At 42.3% G+C, this 22,512-nt stretch overlaps 1 protein-coding gene across 1 annotated transcript in view; it reads left to right on the top strand.

Moving 5' to 3' along the window:
- TDRD12 (tudor domain containing 12) overlaps positions 1-22,512 on the top strand; it is a 110,186-nt gene that overhangs the window by 71,286 nt on the left and 16,388 nt on the right. Inside the window, exons 15-24 of the mRNA XM_030820248.1 lie at positions 2,440-2,596; positions 3,015-3,142; positions 4,870-5,061; positions 5,349-5,477; positions 6,436-6,553; positions 7,359-7,492; positions 7,625-7,845; positions 12,101-12,200; positions 19,719-19,903; positions 20,819-21,029. Of these exons, the coding sequence (XP_030676108.1) occupies positions 2,440-2,596; positions 3,015-3,142; positions 4,870-5,061; positions 5,349-5,477; positions 6,436-6,553; positions 7,359-7,492; positions 7,625-7,845; positions 12,101-12,200; positions 19,719-19,903; positions 20,819-21,029 (1,575 nt within the window). The remainder of the gene's footprint in view (positions 1-2,439; positions 2,597-3,014; positions 3,143-4,869; positions 5,062-5,348; positions 5,478-6,435; positions 6,554-7,358; positions 7,493-7,624; positions 7,846-12,100; positions 12,201-19,718; positions 19,904-20,818; positions 21,030-22,512) is intronic.

Below are 22,512 nucleotides of genomic sequence, written 5' to 3'. Positions count from 1 at the left end.
TTGTGTTCCAGCCTGGATAACAAGAGCAAAACTCCGTCTCAGAAAAAAAAAAAAAAAAAAGGATATCGAGTGTCTAAAACGCTGTCACGGACCTGAGTCTATCTAACCATCACAATAGCAGCATGAGATGGGCATTGTTCTCACCATTTCACGGAGGAGAAAATGAGGCTCAGGAAGAGTTACTGGGGTAAATTTCCCGCTGACAGGGCTAGGAGTGGGGTTGAAGTCTGAGCTTCCGCTGCCTTGTCCCGTGCTCTGCCAGTCATTTCCTAGCTCCCCACCCTGCTTCATAATCCTTCTTAACTTTTCCCATGTGGGAAAACCTCAGAATAACTGTATTAAGTCTGTTCTAGCATTGCTATAAATACCTGAGGCTGGGTAATTTATAAAGAAGAGAGGCTTAACTGGCTCATGGTTCTGCAGGCTGTAGCGGAAGCATGATGCTGGCATCTGCTCGGCTTCTGCGGAAGCCTCAGGAAACTCACAATCATGGCAGAAGTCTAAGGGGGAGCAGGTGTGACACATGGCTGGAGCAGGAGCAGGAGCGGGGGAGGTGCCACATACCTTTAAACACTAGATCTCAGAAGAACAGCACCAAGAGGACAGTACTAACCCACTCATGAGAAACTGCCCCCATGATCCATTCACCCCCCACCAGCCTCCACCTCCAACACTGGGGATTACATTTAACATGAGATTTGGGTGGGGATGCAGAGCTAAACTGTTTCACCGAGAAAGAGGTGGTGGGAAAGAGAGGAGTGGTGTGAAGGTAAATGATGCAGGGCATGGCCCTGTGCTGCTGGTTTGTGGCTGTTAGGGGCCTGATGGGTGTGGAACCTGCATCTCGGGGCCTGGCACTGAGGGTGCTCCAGACGGGGCTCCACCAGTGAAAAACAGCAGTAAGAAGACATAGTGTTGCAGTTAGAAAAGATACTAGCTCATTTTTCTAACCATGCCATGCAGTTGTATGATTTCCCTTTAGAAAGTGGCATCTGTTGGCCGGGCGCGGTGGCTCATGCCTGTAATCAGCACTTTGGGACGCCGAGGCAGGCGGATCATGAGATTGAGATCAAGACTATCCTGGCCAACATGGTGAAACCCTGTTTCTACTAAAAATACAAAAATTAGCTGGGCATGGTGGCACACGCCTGTAGTTCAGCTACTAGAGAGGCTGAGGCAGGAGAATCGCTTGAACCCGGGAGGCGGAGGTTGCGGTGAGGCAAGATTGCACCATTGCACTCCAGCCTGGGCAAGAAGAGCGAAACTCCATCTCAAAAAAAAAAAAAGTTGCGTCTGTTATTATGAATTGATTTAATCAAATTAATGGATATATTTCTATCACCCAAATTACTTAACAGCAGACTAATGAGAAGCAACTGATGAGAAGTCGCTTATATTGAGGCCGAACCCAGGCTCGGGGCAGAAAGGGATGTCCAGGTCTCGTCCCTGTGGCCCCAGCTTTCTCCACGCCTCCATGGTCAGCCTGCTTTCAGGCCTGTGCCTGGAAGCTGGGCCCACCTGGATCTGTGTGAATGAAAGAGGAGCCTCGGCTTGTCTTCGGTTACTGGAGGGTGTGTGTCCAGGAAGGTGTCTGGCAGGCAATGCAGCTTCAGGAGTTACCTGTGGGCTTGCAGAGGGCAGGGTTCAGAAGATAGTCGCCTAAGGAAGAGGAGTTCGTCTTTTTTTTTTTTTTTTTTTTGAGATGGAGTCTCGCTCTGTCACCCAGGCTGGAGTGCAGTGGCACGATCTCGGCTCACTGCAACCTCTGCCTCCCGGGTTCAAGCAATTCTCCTGTCTCAGCCTCCTGAGTAGCTGGGACTACAGGCACACACTACCACGCCTGGCTAATTTTTGTATTTTTAATAGAGACGGGGTTTCACCATATTGGTCAGGCTGGTCTCGAACTCCTGACATCAGGTGATCCACCCGCCTCAGCCTCCCAAAGTGCTGGGATTACAGGCGTGAGCCACTACACCCAGCCAGGGTTCGTCTTTTTTAAGGCCCCTTTCAGGAGGCATTTAGTTCATTCTTGTGCTTAGGATCTGTGCAGGGGATGTAGAGCCAGACTGCCTGCGTTCAAATCCTGTTGCTACCATGTATTAGCTGTGCAGCCTTGGGTAACTGACTTCAACTCTCTGTACCTCAAATTCGTCACCTATGAAATGAAGCATTGACAGCCTCTGCCCTGTAAGAGCATCTTAAGAGCTAAATGAATGAATACTTGTGAAGTGCTTCATTAAGACTCTCAGAAAATATGACTCAATGTGTCTAAATCTGTTTTAATGAAATTATATTGTCACTTTTCTGACCTGTATGATGGTTATAGCAGAAACTTACGGGGTGCTGCTTCTGTGCAAGGAGATGTTCTTGATGTTTCATATGTGGATGCTGAATTCCTAACTACTGTCTGGAGTCATTTGAATTTGTCTGTCTTCTCAGCCTCTCGCAGTCATTGTGTGCCCTGGGTGGAAGAAGGCCCAATTTATTTTTGAATTATTGGGAGAATATAGCATGTCCTCCAGGCCTCTTCATCCTGTGCTATTAACAATTGGGCTCCATAAAGAGGAAGCCAAAAATACAAAGCTTCCAAGGGGCTGTAAGTATCCTTTTCAAGCAGCTATAAAAGTTAAAGTATCCTTTTCATTGTCTTCCCTACAGAAGACAGTGGAGCCTGGCTGGGTCTGGGTCCGCAGTGACATGGCTTGTGTGACGACACACTCACAGTCACTAGTCCAGACCTACTTGTCAGCTCCCGACGGTTTTGATTACGAAGGCTTGATCTTGACTTACATCTGCTTCACTGAGAAAACTATGTCACTTCATTCATTTATCAACTATTTACTGAACACTTAAACTGTTTGTTAGATGCTGGGCATATGGGGTTGACTAGGACAGAAACAGTGTTTTTTACTTCATTAGAAGGCATTTCTAGAAAGTATGTGGACTCTTAGCAGAGGAAATCTTAAAAAAACCTGTGGAAAATTGAAAATGTTCACTTTTTCTTTTAAATGCAGGTGATGTGATTGTTACGACCCCATACAGCCTGCTGAGGCTTCTCGCCTGTCAGAGCCTACTGTTCCTCAGGCTCTGCCACCTGATCCTGGATGAGGTAGAGGTGCTATTCTTGGAAGCCAATGAACAGGTGAGCGTGGCTTAAGGTCCTCACCACTCAGAAGAGAGGTGTGATTAAACATGCTAACTGATGGCAGGAAGGAGGAAAAGTGTCTGGTTGGGGAATACATTGGTTAATCTAAAAAAATTTTATGCTTTAACTTCTATAATTAAGAAGAAAGAATGGTTATGTGAAATTTCCTTCCCAATGTTAGAATTCTTTCTGAAGTGCAAACATTCTTTCCTAGAGATTTCCTAAAATACTTAAATTTTTTCTGATTACAGAAGTAATGATTTTTATGTTAGAAAATTTAAGACATGGAGAAGAGCACTTGAAAAACCGAGGCTGCACAGCCATAGTCTCAGAAGGGATCCCTCTTACTATTTTGGAGTACTTGCTTCTTTTTCTTTGAATTATTGTGTTTGTTGATACATATAGTTAATAACATCAGGGGTGTGTTTTACAGGCCGTTTCGTAGCCTGCATTGTGTAGGGCGCAGCAGCGTAAGGGCCACCGCTTCCTGTTCCACAGCCTGGTGGTTACTGGCCATATAGTATTCAGTTCTTTGGACATCACAGAATTTGTTTTACAACTGTCTTAATATTGGATATTCGACATAATTTGTATACGTATGTGGCTATAGAACATGCATGCTTTTTGCACCTGTTTCCTTTAGGATGAATTCCTAGGAGGGGATTCATGGGTCAGAGGCTTTGAGCTCTTGTAAGGCTTTTCTTGGAAGCAGTGTCACACAATTACCAAGGGTATGCACTTGGGAGTAATGATGGCCCCAGTTTTGAGTCCAGGCTTTGTTACTGACTATGGGGCTGTGCAGGGTTCCTGAACTCCTTTGAAGTCTCAGGTTCTGATTTTTGTAAAACTAGTATCTAGGCATACTGCTCTCTGCAGCGTCCTTTCTGAAAGCATAACCTGATGTGCACTCCTGTCAGCCATGTGCCAGGCTTTCCACACCCCTGCCAGAGCAGGCTTGGCCCAGCTTTCTCTTCCAGTCTAACTGGCCAACAGTGGAATCTTGTCAGCCTAACTTATATTTCCTTGATTACTTTTTAGGTTGAACATTAATTCGTATTGATCATTTGTATTTGCTCTGAGTTGCTTGTTCACTTCCTTTTCTTATTTTCTGTTGGTAGGGTCATCTTTTGCTAATCAGTTTTTAGAAGTTTTTATGCAAGAATATTAATCTCATGTTAGTTTGTTATACATATTTACCAAGATGTTGCTTGTGCTTTAGTTTTGTTTATAATGGAGATTGTAGGATATTTGTTGACTTTAAACTTGACATTTTCTCCTATTTAGTTTTTGCCTTTTTTTTTCTTTTTTTAAGACTGAGTCCCACCCTTGTCGCCCAGGCTGGAGTGCAATGGCGCAATCTCGGCTCACTGTAACCTCCACCTCCCAGGTTCAGGCAATTCTTGTGCCTCAGCCTCCTGAGTAGCTGGGATTACAGGTGCCCACCACCATGCCCAGCTAATTTTTTTAATCTTTAGTAGAGACGGGGTTTCACCATGTTGGCCAGGCTGATCTTGAACTCCTGACCTCATGATCTGCCTGCCTCAGCCTCCCAAAGTGCCAGGATTACAGACGTGAGCCACCACGCCCGGCCTTTTCCTTTTATTTTTGAAAGACTTTCCCCACTCTGAGAACAGAAAATATACAATCCCTTACATTTTATGTTCTGTCATGCTAGTTCTTACTCTTTTGAAATAAAAATGATATTAATTATACTAATTTTTCAGATGTTTGCTATATTAGATAACTTTAAAAAAAATATTGAAGTTGAAGAAAGGGAATCTGCACCACATCAGATTGTTGCAGTTGGAGTTCATTGGAACAAACATATAGAACATCTTATCAAAGAGTTCATGAATGATCCCTACATTGTGATCACAGCCACGGAAGAGGCTGCTCTCTATGGCAATGTCCAACAGGTAATTGTGCGTGTGTGTGTGTGTGTGTGTGTGTGTGTGTGTGTGTGTGTGTTGGTGGGGGGCTGATGAGCACAAGCAAGTAACTTTTATTTCATGGCTTAATATTAAACAATTACAGCTTTGATTTCATATATAAATTATGAATGAAATACAATTGTAGTTGAATATTTAAATTTATATTGATTTCCTATACATTCTTTTCTATTAAAATCCCATCACCTATGGAAAGTGGATCTGGAGCACCTAAAATATTAAAAAGTCACATGGTTTCTGTGCTTCATTACCAGGTAGTACATCTTTGCCTAGAATGTGAAAAAACTTCTACTTTACTCCAAGCTCTTGATTTTATTCCAAGTCAGGCACAAAAGACCTTGATCTTCACCTGCTCTGTAGCTGAAACAGAAATAGTGTGTAAGGTGAGTCCATCTCCATATAAAAAATGTTCTGTTTGTTTCAACTGTTGAATCTCAAGTCATCACAAAATTACTGGGATAGTTGACTGTGTGGCAGGGAAGTACAGTTTTACAAGTTTAACATCAATCAGAAGAGGAGGTGGGGTCTGCTCACAGAGCATGCAGGCTAAGGCCTGGCACTGGGGAGGAGCCAGATGGGGGGGCAGGGCCTTTCCCCTGCAGCAGCGTTCCCCAGGGCAGGGCAGTTTCGTCTTGGTAGAGTATTAAAAGTATCAATTTATAGACATGACAACATCTTCTGTACTCTCTATTTAAGAAGATTGAGGTGGTTCATGCCTGAATCCTAGCCCTTTGGGAGGCGAAGGTAGGAAGATTGCTTGAAGCCAGGAGTTCAAGACCAGCCTGGACAACATAGTGAGACCCTGTCTCTATGGAAAAAAAAAAAAAAAAAAAGATTGAGTAGACAACAGTAAAAGATATAGCCAAAAAATCAAATAAATTGGCTAAAGATTTATTCAGTTTTATTTTGTACATATTAGTGCTAAAACATAGAAATGAAGCCAACTACCAAATAAAAGAATTAATAGTACATCTACCTTTCTGCAACAGTGAGCTAGAAGTATAGTTATATGGTACTGTAGTCAACAAGGACTTTCTAGCTGGTGTGTCTGTGTGTGTGTGTTTATACACACACAAGTATGGCTGTGTTATTTTAAAAGGAAGCAAAATAATTTTAGCAAAATACTGCTTATTTCACTTGAGCAAGACTTTAGACATAAACAACTGAATTTTGGAAATATCTTTCAGTTTATAATCATCTCATTCTTAAGAATTATGGGATCAGTGAGGTAGTGCCCTCACAGATAATTTAAAGTGCTTTACATTGACAATTATTGATGGAACAGTTGGCTTCCAGCCTATATCCCTGACTGTGACCTGGCCTCTTTGGTTTCATCTTTAGGTAGTAGAAAGCAGTTCAATATTTTGCTTGAAGATGCATAAAGAAATGATTTTTAACTTACAAAAGGTTTTAGAACAGTGGAAGAAGAAGTTAAGTTCTGGCTCTCAAATCATATTAGGTAAGTGTTTTAATTTCTACTTCTATTTAGTGAAGGCTGAGCTACTAGGAATTCTATCTTTAATTCATTTATGTTTCTCATCTCCAGATTTCTCATTATTCCCCAGGTTTACTGAGAGTTTATTAGCAGTGTTAATTTCAAAATGAAAAATTAACCTCCACTAAGATTTTGATGTTGAGGTAAATCTCTCAGGTCAGTGGGCAGCCACCATTAGTCTAGACATTCTCCCTAGAGTTACAGCTTGAGGATCACTATCATGTATATGATATATATGATAGATATATGATCATACACTATCATACATATATCATATATATGATATATGATAGATATATGATCATACACTATCATATATGATATATATCATATATATGATAGCGATATATATGATAGTGATCATGTATATGATCATATATATCATATATATGATAGTGATCCTCAGGCTACGTATATATTCATATATATGACTATATACATATGACTATACATATATATAGTCATGCACGATTGCTAAATTTAATATGAGAAGTATAAAAGTCAAAATGTATAGAATAAGTGAAAAATATATGGGCTGCTTGGATTTGTAATAAGAGGCATTTTTCAGGCTAAAAAGGAGACCACTTTTCTCTGGAATTAAGCACTGGGCTGTGGCATTTTGGAGAAAAAAATGGGGAAGAAGTTTCTTTGCATCCAAAAAAGTAAAATGTGATATGGAAATGCACTGCAGTGTGGCCTTGGGAACTGCCAGTTAAAGTAAGTGTGGTAACTCCAGCGCGTGTGACATTGTCGGACTCCCTCTCTGCAGCCCTCACGGACGACTGCATCCCACTCTTGGCCATCACTGATGCCACGTGTGTGATTCACTTCAGCTTCCCTGCCTCGCCAAAAGTTTTTGGTGGACGCCTGTATTGCATGTCTGATCATTTTCATGCTGAACAGGTTTGGTGAATTTTTATTCTCTTCCATATTCCACTGGCATCTTCTGTGTCATGATAAGCTCAGAGTCCACAAGGTTTCCTCAGTCAGACTGGGATAAATGATCCACTTCCTTTATTCACCCCCAATTTTCAGGGCTCTCCTGCAGAACAGGGAGATAAGAAAGCCAAATCTGTCTTGCTGCTGACGGAGAAAGAAGCGAGCCACGCAGTGGGCATCCTGCGCTACTTGGAGCGAGCGGATGCCAAGGTCCCTGCAGAGCTGTACAAGTTCACCGCAGGAGTTCTGGAAGCCAAAGAAGATAAGAAAGCCGGAAGGCTTCTTTGTCCTTATCTGAAGGCTTTCGGTTTTTGCAAGTGAGCCAGTGATTTGTTTCTTATTAAACTGATGTATAACCTGCAGTAAAGTGCACAGCTGTTGCAATGTGGTGAATTGTCACGTATCTAGAAGCCACCACCCACTCTGAGGGAGCAGACCGGGGTTTCCCTCGCGCTCTTCCCCACGTGCCCTCCCATCTGCAGGTCTGTCAGTGTTGATTAATTTTGCTTAGTTTTGAACTCCATAGAAATGGCATCGTGGTATGTTCTCTTTCGTGTCTGGCTTCTTTCAACCTCATGTCTGTGACATTTGTCTGTGCTGTTGTGTGTATCTGTGGTTTGTTTTGTAGCTCAGTGTTCTGTTGTATGACTGTATTACAGTGTGTGTATCCATTCTCCTATTGATGGGCCTGTGGGTGGTTTCCACTATCAGGCTATGATGTTTGAAGCTGTTAGGAACACTCTTGGCCATGTCTTTTGTGGAAATGTGTACCCATTTCTCTTGGGTAGACGCTCTGGAGGGCAAGTGGCAGGTCATGGGAAGGCATGCATTTAACTCTTCCAAAGTGGCTGGCCATTTTCCGGTCTGGTCAGTACTGTCTGCCAGAGCCTGAGTTGTCCCCCACCCTCGCCAGCGCTTAGTGTTGGTGGAGGTGGAGTAGTAAACCATTGTGATGTTAATTTGCATTTCCCTAATGGTTAATGTTGTTGAATATCTTTTCATAGGCTTGTGGGACAGTTGGCCATCCTCTTTTTGTGAAGTGCCTGTTGAGGTCTTTTGACCAGTTTTTACAGGGAGTGTTTATCAAGAAGAAAAAGGCCACACCCGGCCTGATGAAGTATTTTAAGGTTACTTTTTTGTGTGCTTATAGGAAATATTTGCCTATCTCGGCCAGGTGCAGTGGCTCACGCCTGTAATCCCAGCATTTTGGGAGGCCGAGGCAGGCAGATCACGAGGTCAAGAGATCAAGACCATCTTGGCCAACATGGTGAAACCCCATCTCTACTAAAAAATACAAAAATTAGCTGGGCGTGGTGGTGCGTGCCTGTAGTCCCAGCTACTTGTGAGGCTGAGGCAGGAGAATCACTTGAACCCTGGAGGCGAGGTTGCAGTGAGCTGAGATCACGCCACTGCACTCCAGCCTGAAGACAAAGCAAGATTCTGTCTCAAAAAAAAAAAAAAAAAAAAAAATTAGCTGGGTGTGATGGCACATGCCTATAATCAGTTACATAGGAGGCTGAGGCAGGAGAATCACTTGAACCTGGGAAGTGGAGGTTGCAGTGAGCCAAGTTCGCGCCACTGCACTCTAGTGGCAGAGTGAGAGATTGTGCCACTGAATTCCAGCCTGGACAACAGAGCAAGATTCCATCTCAAAAAAAAAAAAAAAAATTGTCTATTTCAAGGTCATGGAGGCATTCTCCTATATTTCTAGAAGCTTTGTAGTTTTAGCTTTCCTAGTTACACTTATAATTCATATTAAATTAGTTTGTATGTATGACCAGGTATGGTGGCTCACACCTATAATCCCAGCGCTTTGGGAGGCTGAAGTGGGAGGATCACTTGAGCTCAGGAGTTCAAGACCAAATATATAATATATATAATAAATATATATTATATATTTATATATTATATAATATATATCATATTTTATATAATATTATATATTATATATATATAAATAAATAAGCCAGCTGTGGTGGCACACGCATGTAGTCCCAGCTACTCAGGAGCCTGGGGTAGGAGGATCGCTTGAGCCTGGGAAGTCAAGTATTCAGTGAGCCGTGATTGTGCCACTGCACTCCAGCCTGGGCGATAGAATAAGACCCTATGTCCAAAAAAAAGAAAAAAGAAAAAAAATTATATGTGTAATATGAGATCTGGGGCAAGGTTTGATTTTTCCATATGGATAATGGTTTGCTGCAGTATCGTTTGTTTAAAATATCATTCGGTTCTCACTGCATTAGTGTGTTTGCCATAAGCCAGGTGATGGTATATGTGGTCCGTTTTTGGATTCTGTTCTGTTACGTTGGCCTATTGGTCTAACTTTATACCAGTACTACACTTTCTTATAGCAAGCCTTAGGAACTGGTGTATGAGTTCTCCAGCTTTGGTCCTCATCAAGGTTGTTTGGCTATTTTAAATCCATTGCATCTCCACATACACTTTACTTTTTGTATCTTATTTTTTTTGAGATGGAGTCTCGCTCTGTCTCCCAGGCTGGAGTGCAGTGGCACGATATCGGCTCACTGCAACCTCCTCCTTCTGGGTTCAAGCATTTCTCCTGCCTCAGCTTCCTGAGTAGCTGGGACTACAGGCATGTGCCACCACGCCCAGCTAATTTTTGTATTTTTAGTAGAGACAGGGTTTCACCATGTTGGCCAGGCTAATCTCGAACTCCTGACCTCAGCTGATCCGCCACCTCGGCCTCCCAAAGTGCTGGGATTACAGGCGTGAGCCACTGCACCCAGCCTCCACATACATTTTAGAATGAGCCTGTTAGTTTCTTCAGAAACCTTGCGGAATTTTGCTAGGGACTGCATTGATTGTGTTGATCAGCTTGGAGAGCATGGGTACCTTGACAGTCATGGGGCTTCTCTGCCTGATCCAGACACAACACCACTGCTTGATACACAGACAGCTGAGGCTGGGGCATGGGTGCCTGATATATAGCTGCTGGATTGAATTTAAAGATAACTGTTGACATTAACATTTTTGAATTGTGGTACATTAAATGTGTTACTAGCAGCATTTCTATTTATGCTTTAAGAAGACCGAGTTTTTTTTTTTTGTTTGTTTGTTTTTTTAAGGCAGTCTCTGGCTCTGTCACCTAGGCTGGAGTGCAATGGCATGATCTCAGCTCACTGAAACCTCCGCCTCCTGGGTTCAAGCAGTCCTTGTGCGTCAGCCTCCTGAGTAGCTGGGATCACAGGCGTGCACCACCACACCTGGCTAATTTTTGTATTTTTAGTAGAGATGGGGTTTGCCATGTTGGCCAAGCTGGTCTCAAACCCCTCACCTCAAGTAATCTGCCCTCCTCAGCCTCCCACAGTGCTGGGATTACAGGCATGAGCCACCATCCCCAGCCAAATACTGACTTTATTTATTTATTTATTTAGAGATGGAGTCTTGCTGTGTCACCCAGGCTGGGGTACAGTGGCACCATCTTGGCTCACTGCAGCCTCTTCCTCCTGGGTTCAAGCAATTCTCCTGCATCAGCCTCCTGAGTAGCTGGGACTATAAGTAGGCGCCTGCCACCATGCCCAGCTAATTTTTGTATTTTTAGTAGAGACGGGGTTTCGCCATGTTGGCCAGGCTGGTCTCGAGCTCCTGACCTCAGTTGATTTGCCTGTCTTGGCCTCCCAAAGTGCTGGGATTACAGGCACGAGCCACTGCGCTCGGCCTCAAATACTGACTTTTAAAACGGCAATTTCAACTATTTCTCAATGTGAAAGCAGCATTGTCGTTAAGGAACGGCTTCTGGGTTAGAGGTCGATTGGCCTTTGTTGTGTATTATGGCAGTGTATTTCTAATTCAGTCTTTATTTTGGAAATATATTTTGTTCGTTTACATAATGCATTTTAGAATGTCTAGAGAAATAAGGTGGCTGAGCAGGGAGGATCTCTTGAGCCCAGGAGTTAAGAGGCTGTGGTGAGACATGATCTTGCCACTGCACTCCAGCCTGGGCAACAGAGTGAGACCAAACTCTTTTTTTTTTTTTTTTTTTTTTTTTTTTTGAGACGGAGTCTCGCTGTCGCCCAGGCTGGAGTGCAGTGGCGTGATCTCGGCTCACTGCAGGCTCTGCCCCCCAGGGTTCACGCCATTCTCCTGCCTCAGCCTCCCGCGTAGCTGGGACTACAGGCACCCGCCACCTCGCCCGGCTAATTTTTTGTATTTTTAGTAGAGACAGGGTTTCACCATGTTAGCCAGGATGGTCTCGATCTCCTGACCTCGTGATCCACCCGCCTTGGCCTCCCAAAGTGCTGGGATTACAGGTGTGAGCCACCGCACCCGGCCAAGAGACCAAACTCTTAAAAAAAAAAAAAAAGTTTTTTAGAGAAATAATGAAGTAACTCATTAAGTTTTTTCAGTGTTAATTAAAATGCAAAATCCATTTTTACTTATTTGTATATTATTAATGTCATCTGAAATATTCAATGTGGTTATTCAATCTTTAGGGTATTTGGAATAAAAGTTCTCTGATTTAGGTTGCAGATTAATTTTCTGAAGAAAGCATTAAAATTCACATTAACAATTATTACTTATTTATGGTAAATCTAGTCATTTCATTTTCAGAGACAAAAGGATCTGTCCTGACCGACACCGTATTAATCCAGAAACGGACATGCCCAGGAAACTGTCCAGCCAAGCCGTACCTTCATTTGGATACATTAAAGTAGGTTCAGTAAAAGGTGCTTGTGTCCTCTGACCAATAGTCATGTTAATAAACGTGTTTTATGTGTTAAGCAGGATCTTAGTAGATGTCATGATGCCTTCCAGTGATCAGTATTAACATACCACCATTAATCCAACCAGAGGCATGTGTCCTTACAAGGCGCCTTATTTCAGGGCCCCAGCTTATTTATAAGCCAAGATCAAATTCAGTAATGGATGACAGTTTAAGGATTTTTTTTTTCAATTATATTTTCAGAAAATGTTTCTATTTGGGGGCCATTAAAAATAATGCAGTGACTGGGCACAGTGGCTCACACCTGTAATCTCATCATTTTGGGAGACTGAGGTGGGCAGAGCACTTGAGGCCAGGAGTTCAAGACCAGCCTGGGCAACTCATTGAGACCTTGTCTCTACAAACAGATTTTTAAAACAATAATAACAATACAGTGATTACATGAATCTTTTCAAGACATTCATGATAATTTCTTTGAGGAAAATTCTGTAATAAGGTGCAGATAGAATTGCCAAGTTAAGAATTTTTTTATTTTCTTTCAAATCCTTTTTTATTAATTTATTCATTTCTTTTTGAGCATGCAATTTCTCTCCCTTTCACCTGTTTCCCTTAGGGCAGTATCTGTTGTGTTAGTTTCCTAGGCTGCTGTAAAAGATTACCACCGAGTTAGTGACTTAAAGCCACACACATTTCTTCTGTCATGTTCCTGGATGCCAGAGTCCAACATCAGGGTGTCAGCAGGGCTGTGCCCCTCCGCAGCCTCCAGAAGGTGACCTGGCCTGTGGCTCGCCTGGCATCCTTGCATCTCAGCCGGCAGCCACTGTCACTCTCTCTCCACCTGCGTCTTCACACGACCTCCTCTTCTCTGTGCCCCTTATAAATGACGTTTCATTGGAGGGAGGGCCCACCTGGATAACCCAGAGCCATCTCTCAGTCTGCAGACTTCACTACCTCTGCAAAGACCCTGTTTTCAAGTCAGATCAAAGTCACAGTGACCTTGGGGGTTAGGACATGGACATACTTCTTTTGGGAGAGTCACCATCCAACCCACTACAGTTTTCATTATTGAATTTTTTTTTTTTAATTTCTAACTCTTTCCTGCATTCTGTCACCTCATTTCGAAGTTGTTGTAATTCTGATCTTTTACTCTTTTTTTTTTTTTTTCTACTTCCAATGACTTTATATTAGATTGGTGAAAAAAGTTATTGGAGTTTTTGTCATTACTTTTTTTTTTTTTATTTTATTTAGGTTTTAGGGTACATGTGCACAATGTGCAGGTTTGTTACATATGTATCCATGTGCCATGTTGATTTCCTGCACCCATTAACTCGTCATTTAGCATTAGGTATATCTCCTAATGCTGTCCCTCCCCCCTCCCCCAACCCGACAACAGTCCCTGGAATGTGATGTTCCCCTTCCTGTGTCCATGAGTTCTCATTGTTCAATTCCCACCTATGAGTGAGAACATGCGGTGTTTGGTTTTTTGTCCTTGCAATAGTTTACTGAGAATGATGTTTTCCAGTTTCATCCATGTCCCTACAAAGGACACGAACTCATCATTTTTTATGGCTGCATAGTATTCCATGGTGTATATGTGCCACATTTTCTTAATCCAGTCTATCGTTGTTGGACATTTGGGTTGGTTCCAACTCTTTGCTATTGTGAATAGTGCCACAATAAACATACGTGTGCATGTGTCTTTATAGCAGCATGATTTATAGTCCTTTGGGTATATACCCAGTAATGGGATGGCTGGGTCAAATGGTATTTCTAGTTCTAGATCCCTGAGGAATCGCCACACTGACTTCCACAATGGTTGAACTAGTTTACAGTCCCACCAACAGTGGAAAAGTGTTCCTATTTCTCCACATCCTCTCCAGCACCTGTTGTTTCCTGTTTTTTTAATGATGGCCATTCTAACTGGTGTGAGATGGTATCTCACTGTGGTTTTGATTTGCATTTCTCTGATGGCCAGTGATGATGAGCATTTCTTCATGTGTTTTTTGGCTGCATAAATGTCTTCTTCTGAGAAGTGTCTGTTCATGTCCTTTGCCCACCTTTTGATGGGGTTGTTTGTTTTTTTCTGGTAAATTTGTTTGAGTTCATTGTAGATTCTGGATATTAGCCCTTTGTCAGATGAGTAGGTTGCAAAAATTTTCTCCCATTCTGTAGGTTGCCTGTTCACTCTGATGGTAGTTTCTTTTGCTGTGCAGAAGCTCTTTAGTTTAATTAGATCCCATTTGTCAATTTTGGCTTTTGTTGCCATTGCTTTTGGTGTTTTAGACATGAAGTCCTTGCCCACGCCTATGTCCTGAATGGTATTGCCTAGGTTTTCTTGTAGGATTTTAATGGTTTTAGGTCTAACATTTAAGTCTTTAATCCATTTTGAATTAATTTTTGTATAAGGTGTAAGGAAGGGATCCAGTTTCCCAGCACCATTTATTAAATAGGGAATCCTTTCCCCATTTCTTGTTTTTGTCAGGTTTGTCAAAGATCAGATACTTGTAGATATGCGGCATCATTTCTGAGGGCTCTGTTCTGTTCCATTGATCTATATCTCTGTTGTGGTACCAGTACCATGCTGTTTTGGTTACTGTAGCCTTGTAGTATAGTTTGAAGTCAGGTAGCGTGATGCCTCCAGCTTTGTTCTTTTGGCTTAGGATTGACTTGGCGATGCGGGCTCTTTTTTGGTTCCATATGAACTTTAAAGTAGTTTTTTCCAATTCTGTGAAGAAAGTCATTGGTAGCTTGATGGGGATGGCATTGAATCTATAAATTACTTTGGGCAGTATGGCCATTTTCACGATATTGATTCTTCCAACCCATGAGCATGGAATGTTCTTCCATTTGTTTGTATCCTCTTTTATTTCATTGAGCAGTGGTTTGTAGTTCTCCTTGAAGAGGTCCTTCACATCCCTTGTAAGTTGGATTCCTAGGTATTTTATTCTCTTTGAAGCAATTGTGAATGGGAGTTCACTCATGATTTGGCTCTCTGTTGTCTGTGATTGGTGTACAAGAATGCTTGTGATTTTTGTACATTGATTTTGTATCCTGAGACTTTGCTGAAGTTGCTAATCAGCTTAAGGAGATTTTGGGCTGAGACAATGGGATTTTCTAGATATACAATCATGTCATCTGCAAACAGGGACAATTTGACTTCCTCTTTTCCTAATTGAATACCCTTTATTTCCTTCTCCTGCCTGATTGCTCTGGCCAGAACTTCCAGCACTATGTTGAATAGGAGTGGTGAGAGAGGGCATCCCTGTCTTGTGCCAGTTTTCAGAGGGAATGCTTCCAGTTTTTGCCCATTCAGTATGATATTGGCTGTGGGTTTGTCGTATATAGCTTTTATTATTTTGAGATACGTCCCATCAATACCTAACTTATTGAGAGTTTTTAGCATGAAGGGTTGTTGAATTTTATCAAAGGCCTTTTCTGCATCTATTGAGATAATCATGTGGTTTTTGTCTTTGGTTCTGTTTATATGCTGGATTACATTTATTGATTTGTGTATGTTGAACCAGCCTTGCATCCCAGGGATGAAGCCCACTTGATCATGGTGTATAAGCTTTTTGATGTACTGCTGGATTCGGTTTGCCAGTATTTTATTGAGGATTTTCGCATCAATGTTCATCAAAGATATTGGTCTAAAATTCTCTTTTTTGGTTGTGTCTCTGCCTGGCTTTGGTATCAGGACGATGCTGGCTTCATAAAATGTGTTAGGGAGGATTCCCTCTTTTTCTATCGATTGGAATAGTTTCAGAAGAAATGGTACCAGTTCCTCCTTGTACCTCTGGTAGAATTCAGCTGTGAATCCATCAGGTCCTGGACTCTTTTTGGTTGGTAAGCTATTGATTATTGCCACAATTTCAGAACCTGTTATTGGTCTATTCAGAGATTCGACTTCTTCCTGATTTAGTCTTGGGAGGGTGTATTTGTCGAGGAATTTATCCATCTCTTCTAGATTTTCTAGTTTATTTGCATAGAGGTGTTTGTAGTATTCTCTGATGGTAGATTGTATTTCTGTGGGATCGGTGGTGATATCCCCTTTTTCATTTTTTATTGCATCTATTTGATTCTTCTCTCTTTTCTTCTTTATTAGTCTTGCTAGCGGTCTATCAATTTTGTTGATCTTCTCAAAAGACCAGCTCCTGGATTCATTAATTTTTTGAAGGGTTTTTTGTGTCTCTATTTCCTTCAGTTCTGCTCTGATTTTAGTTATTTCTTGCCTTCTGCTAGCTTTTGAATGTGTTTGCTCTTGCTTTTCTAGTTCTTTTAATTGTGATGTTAGGGTGTCAATTTTGGATCTTTCCTGCTTTCTCTTGTGGGCATTTAGTGCTATAAATTTCCCTCTACACACTGCTTTGAATGTGTCCCAGAGATTCTGGTATGTTGTGTCTTTGTTCTCGTTGGTTTCAAAGAACATCTTTATTTCTGCCTTCATTTCATTATGTACCCAATAGTCATTCAGGAGCAGGTTGTTCAGTTTCCATGTAGTTGAGCGGTTTTGAGTGAGTTTTTTAATCCTGAGTTCTAGTTTGATTGCACTGTGGTCTGAGAGACAGTTTGTTATAATTTCTGTTCTTTTACATTTGCTGAGGAGAGCTTTACTTCCAACTATGTGGTCAATTTTGAAATAGGTGTGGTGTGGTGCTGAAAAAAATGTATATTCTGTTGATTTGGGGTGGAGAGTTCTGTAGATGTCTATTAGGTCCACTTTGTTTAGAGCTGAGTTCAATTCCTGGATATCCTTGTTAACTTTCTGTCTGGTTGATCTGTCTAATGTTGACAGTGGGGTGTTAAAATCTCCCATTATTATTGTGTGGGAGTTTAAGTCCCTTTGTAGGTCACTCAGGACTTGCTTTATGAATCTGGGTGCTCCTGTGTTGGGTGCATATATATTTAGGATAGTTAGCTCTTCTTGTTGAATTGATCCCTTTACCATTATGTAATGGCCTTCTTTGTCTCTTTTGATCTTTGTTGGTTTAAAGTCTATTTTATCAGAGACTAGGATTGCAACCCCTGCCTTTTTTTGTTTTCCATTTGCTTGATAGATCTTCCTCCATCCCTTTATTTTGAGTCTATGTGTGTCTCTGCACGTGAGATGGGTTTCCTGAATACAGCACACTGATGGGTCCTGACTCCTTATCCAGTTTGCCAGTCTGTGTCTTTTAATTGGAGCATTTAGCCCATTTACATTTAACGTTAATATTGTTATGTGTGAATCTGATCCTGTCATTATGATGTTAGTTGGTTATTTTGCTCATTAGTTGATGCAGTTTCCTCCTAGCCTTGATGGTCTTTACAATTTGGCATGTTTTTGCAGTGGCTGGTACCGGTTGTTCCTTTCCATGTTTAGTGCTTCCTTCAGGAGCTCTTTTAGGGCAGGCCTGGTGGTGACAAAATCACTCAGCGTTTGCTTGTCTGTAAAGTGTTTTATTTCTCCTTCACTTATGAAGCTTAGTTTGGCTGGATATGAAATTCTGGGTTGAAAATTCTTTTCTTTAAGAATGTTGAATATCGGCCCCCACTCTCTTCTGGCTTGTAGAGTTTCTGCCGAGAGATCAGCTGTTAGTCTGATGGGCTTCCCTTTGTGGGTAACCCGACCTTTCTCTCTGGCTGCCCTTAACATTTTTTCCTTCATTTCAACTTTGGTGAATCTGACAATTATGTGTCTTGGAGTTGCTCTTCTCGAGGAGTATCTTTGTGGCGTTCTCTGTATTTCCTGAATCTGAACGTTGGCCTGCCTTGCTAGATTGGGGAAGTTCTCCTGGATAATATCTTGCAGAGTGTTTTCCAACTTGGTTCCATTCTCCCCGTCATTTTCAGGTACACCAATCAGACATAGGTTTGGTCGTTTCACGTAGTCCCAAATTTCTTGGATGCTTTGTTCATTTCTTTTTATTCTTTTTTCTCTAGACTTCCCTTCTCGCTTCATTTCATTCATTTCATCTTCCATCAGCGATACCCTTTCTTCCAGTTGATCGCATCTGCTACTGAGGCTTCTGCAATCTTCACGTAGTTCTCGAAACTTGGCTTTCAGCTCCATCATCTCCTTTAAGCCCTTCTCTCCATTGGTTATTCTAGTTATCCATTCTTCTAATTTTTTTTCAAAGTTTTTAACTTCTTTGCTATTGTTTTGAATTTCCTCCCGTAGCTCAGAGTAGTTTGATCGTCTGACGCCTTCTTCTCTCAACTGTTACTCTTTTATACATGCATTGTTTTCTTAGTTAACAAACTAAAAGCAGCGTTTCTTGAAGGTTATAGTTTTGATCTGTTTGTGGATGTATCTTTTTAACAGGTTTCATTGTCTGTAGGAACGGTTCTTCTGCTGTTTATTCTCTTTTTAATTATTTTTATATATTATTATACATTTTGTTATTTTATGATGACTTCATATCAGATTTGACCTCGTTACTTTGCTATTGCTCATTTTTAGATAGAATTTTTCTTGACATTTTGGAGGAGGTGTGGGTCAGGGTAACTTTTCTGATTTCATGGAGTTCCCATTTCTGTTTTTTATGTGCTGTGTAAAATGAATATGGTGACATAGTGTCTCAGATTTCTGAGATTCCCTGGCCCTGTTCCCCTCCCGAACTGTTACTTGGTTTTCTCTTCCTTCATCCCTCCTGTCCCTGGAGGGACAGTGTGGAGATTTCACAGGGGCTCCAGCCTTCACCCACTGTGGAGGCAGGTAAAGCCTTCCAGGCTCGCTTGTTGCACTGGCTGAGCCCATTTCCAGGGAGGGCCTCTTGCCTCTTCTAGAGCTCTCTGTTCTCAAGTCTATTGCTTCCCTCCGCTTCCTCCTGCACAGGCACAGACACTGGTGCCTGTGGGTGTCGCCAGCCCATTCCTCTCCCCTATCCTGCCAAGTGCCTAGTTCTCACTCCTGGCATCTGCTCTGGGCAGCCAGGGCTCCCTCCCTTCATGCAGAGCGTCTCTGCCCTCTGCACACTGACTTTTTCCTCACACACAAGTCCCCCTGCCTACTCTAACCTGTGAAGGGCTGTCTTCTCCAGCACACACAAGCTGTGGCCTCTCTGTCCACTTCTGGATTGCCAAGGGTCCCTGTAGGACACAGTTAAATCCCCGTAACCCTGGAGGCTGGTATACAGTATGCTCTTAATAAAATGCATCTTGTTACCTAAAAAAGATCAGAAAGTCTCAAGAGACAGCAGTGCTATTTTAAGAAGAATTTCTATAAAAGTGCAGTTAGAAGGTAAGCAAAGGAACACTTATACCTAATAATGAAGTTTTAAAATAATGAAATTTGCAAAATAAAAAAAATCTTCCATTAGATTTAAGGTGAAACTCTAATTCTTTATGACTGTGTGAGGTATTGGTTTTGCCTTGCTTTTTTGGCTAGCTTCCTAGTTTTTTCTAAATCCACGTTGCTAAGCTTTGGTTTCTTAGGTTGGGTACTGATTTCTGCAGATACAGGGAGTGTGTACATATCCGGTTTAGACTAAGGTTGTTTCTTGGTCATGTTTACTATGTATGTTTCAGATAATACCTTTTTATATTTTGAATGCAACAAATTACTTTGGCCGTATAATTGATAAACACATGGATCTTTATGCAACTCTCAATGCTGAAATGAATGAATATTTTAAGGATTCTAATAAAACAACTGTGGAAAAGGTGGAGAAGTTTGGATTGTATGGATTAGCAGAAAAAACGCTTTTTCACAGGTAACACATCTGTTTATTTCATCTGTAAAGTTTTGAAGCATGAGGTAACTAAATGGTATTGAGTTCCAATTTTCACCTCTGTCCATTTGACTGAATGTGTATGTGAGCCTGGTGACAGCGGGGTGTCCCCCTAGATGCCTGCTCCAGTTCTTTGTGGGAAACTCTTCCCCGGGCTCCTGAACCCAGTGACACCGTGACCTGTTGAGCCATCACTGCGTGCGACATACATATACATCTTTAACTCACTTAATTCTTGCCAAGTTCCTATCAAGTGGGCGTCATTCCCATTCTACAGATAAGAAAACATCCTTGGCAATGTTATGAATGTGGTGTCAGGTCAGCTCGATACTGGCATAGTTTGTTCTAACCTGGTCAGTCTGAATCACATGCTGGTTTGTACCCACTTCCCTTGAATCCACACCTGGCACCACTTGGTGATAACCTTGAATTCAGAAACTTTGAAACTTGACAGGTGACGTTGCTCATGCCTGTAATCCCAGCACTTTGGGAGGCTGAGGTGAATGGATTGCTTGAGCCCAGGAGGTCGAGGCTGCATTGAGCTATGATCATGCCACTGCACTCCAGCCAGGGCCACAGAGCAAGACCTTGTCTCTACAAAAAACAAACAAAAAAGACAAAAGGAAAAAAATAAAAAAACTTTGAGACTTTAATTTGCTATGTTAATTTTATTATGTTGTTAGATAAAAGGATTTACTCTTATTCAAAAGTACATGTTTTTATACTTATGGAATCCACCACTTGAATTTCTGAAGGCCTTAGTTTTTTATTTCTAGCATAGAGTAAAATCATGGCGTTTTGGAGTCTTTTTATATGTTTTCCATTTCATGGTAATTTGAGACAAAGATGATCCTTTCTGGAATCTCTGCGTTGAACCGATGCCCCATTGCTCTCCAGAGTTCAGGTGTTGGAAGTGAGCCAAAAAGAAGACGCCTGGGCCCTGGATGACATCCTTGTAGAGTTCATCGACGAAGGCAGGACAGGGCTCGTCACAAGGGACCAGCTGCTGCATCTCCCAGAACATTTCCACGTGCTTCCTCCGCAGGCTGTGGAGTTTATTGTCTGTAGGGTGAAACCTGCTGACAACGAAATGGAATGGAATCCAAAGGTGGGTTATTTTGGCTTTTTATCTATTGTTGACTTTTAGAATATATTTAACCCAGAATATACACAGAATTGAGGCCTGTCTGGATTTACAGTGTCACGTTTGGGCAGGGAAAGCGCAGTCTGCTTAGATCCCCACAGTGTGTGAACGTCCCAGCTGAGCCCTCAGAGAGGTGCCGGGCAGCCGCAACACTGCCTTCGCCACTATCCTTGTGCTTACAGTCACAGAATCTGTATAAAGTAGGGATGTTGGTAAAATAAATTGCCCATCAGCCTAAGCAGGAGAAGTACCTACAAAAGTGAACATTCCAGGCTGGGTGCTGTGGCCTATAATCTCAACACTTTGGGAAGCCGAGGGATGAGGATCCCTTGAGCCCAGGAAATTGAGGCTGCAATGATCTATGATCGTGTCACTGCATTCCAGCCTGGGTGACAGAGTGAGACTCTGTCTCTTAAAAAACAAAATAAATCAAAAAACAGAAAAAAAAGTGGAAAAGTGGATCCTCCAGCCAAAGAGGGGGCACAATGGGCGGTCTCAGGAGAAGCCAGGTGATTCCACTGGTGCAGGGACGATGGGCCAGGAAGGAGAGATGGAGACCAGAAAAGCTGCCAAAGAAAGGGTCATTTCCTCTGGGCTTCGTGGGGTAACTAGGATGTCACCAGGTAGAACAGATGGGGCATTGAAAGCAAAGAGAACCACTTGTGCTGAGGCACAGGCACAGAAGATGGCCCCATGCGGGCTCATGCGGCCGTCCAGCTGGAGTGGGAAGGCCCAGCCCTTGCAGACCTGTGCTGAGGCACAGGCACAGGGGGGCCCGCGTCTCATGCACTGTCCAGGTGGGGTGGGAAGGCCCAGCCCTTCCGGCCAGGGAGAAACCTGCAGCCAGTCCTGCCCATCACTAGAGCATGAGTCGTGTTGATAAGTGTTCCAATTCTCCGAGGAAAGGTTATATTTTGCATAATTCGACAAATGGGACATGAAATAAGTTAATTGCAATTGGTAAAGTACAAACAGTTTGGGTTATAAACAAAGTTAAACATTATCCAGGAAATAAACAAGTGAATGTTTCCACGATACAGGATAAATACACAACCTTACTCTTCTAAGTTTAGTAAAAGGAGCCTTTATCACAAGGCAGTGGCGTTTCTTCTTTGTAATGACTGTCTGCTGTGTACCAGGTACCCTACTGGGTTCTGGGGATGTAGCCATCAGTAAGAACGTCACAGTTCTTTCCCCAAGAAACGTCTGACCTGTAAAGATGACTGACCAAAAGTATTTCTTGAAGGAGCAGGCTTCTGTGGGAATGGAGAAAGGTTCTCCTGTGTATGTTCTTCTGAATTAATTCACCAAGTGCAAGGGGGATGGAAACGGGCAGGTCCCTTTCGCCCTGCTTTGTTCATGTGAAAATGTGCGTGAGAGATTGCTTAGACAGGTCCTGCCTGTTGTGTTCCTCCTTGAGAGGAAACGGCCATGGCCAGGCGCCGTG

This window comes from Nomascus leucogenys, chromosome 10 (genome assembly GCF_006542625.1).
Source record: "Nomascus leucogenys isolate Asia chromosome 10, Asia_NLE_v1, whole genome shotgun sequence".
Taxonomy (NCBI): domain Eukaryota; kingdom Metazoa; phylum Chordata; class Mammalia; order Primates; family Hylobatidae; genus Nomascus; species Nomascus leucogenys.
The sequence above is the reverse complement of the archived record's forward strand: the minus strand, read 5'-3'. Positions and strand labels throughout refer to the sequence as shown.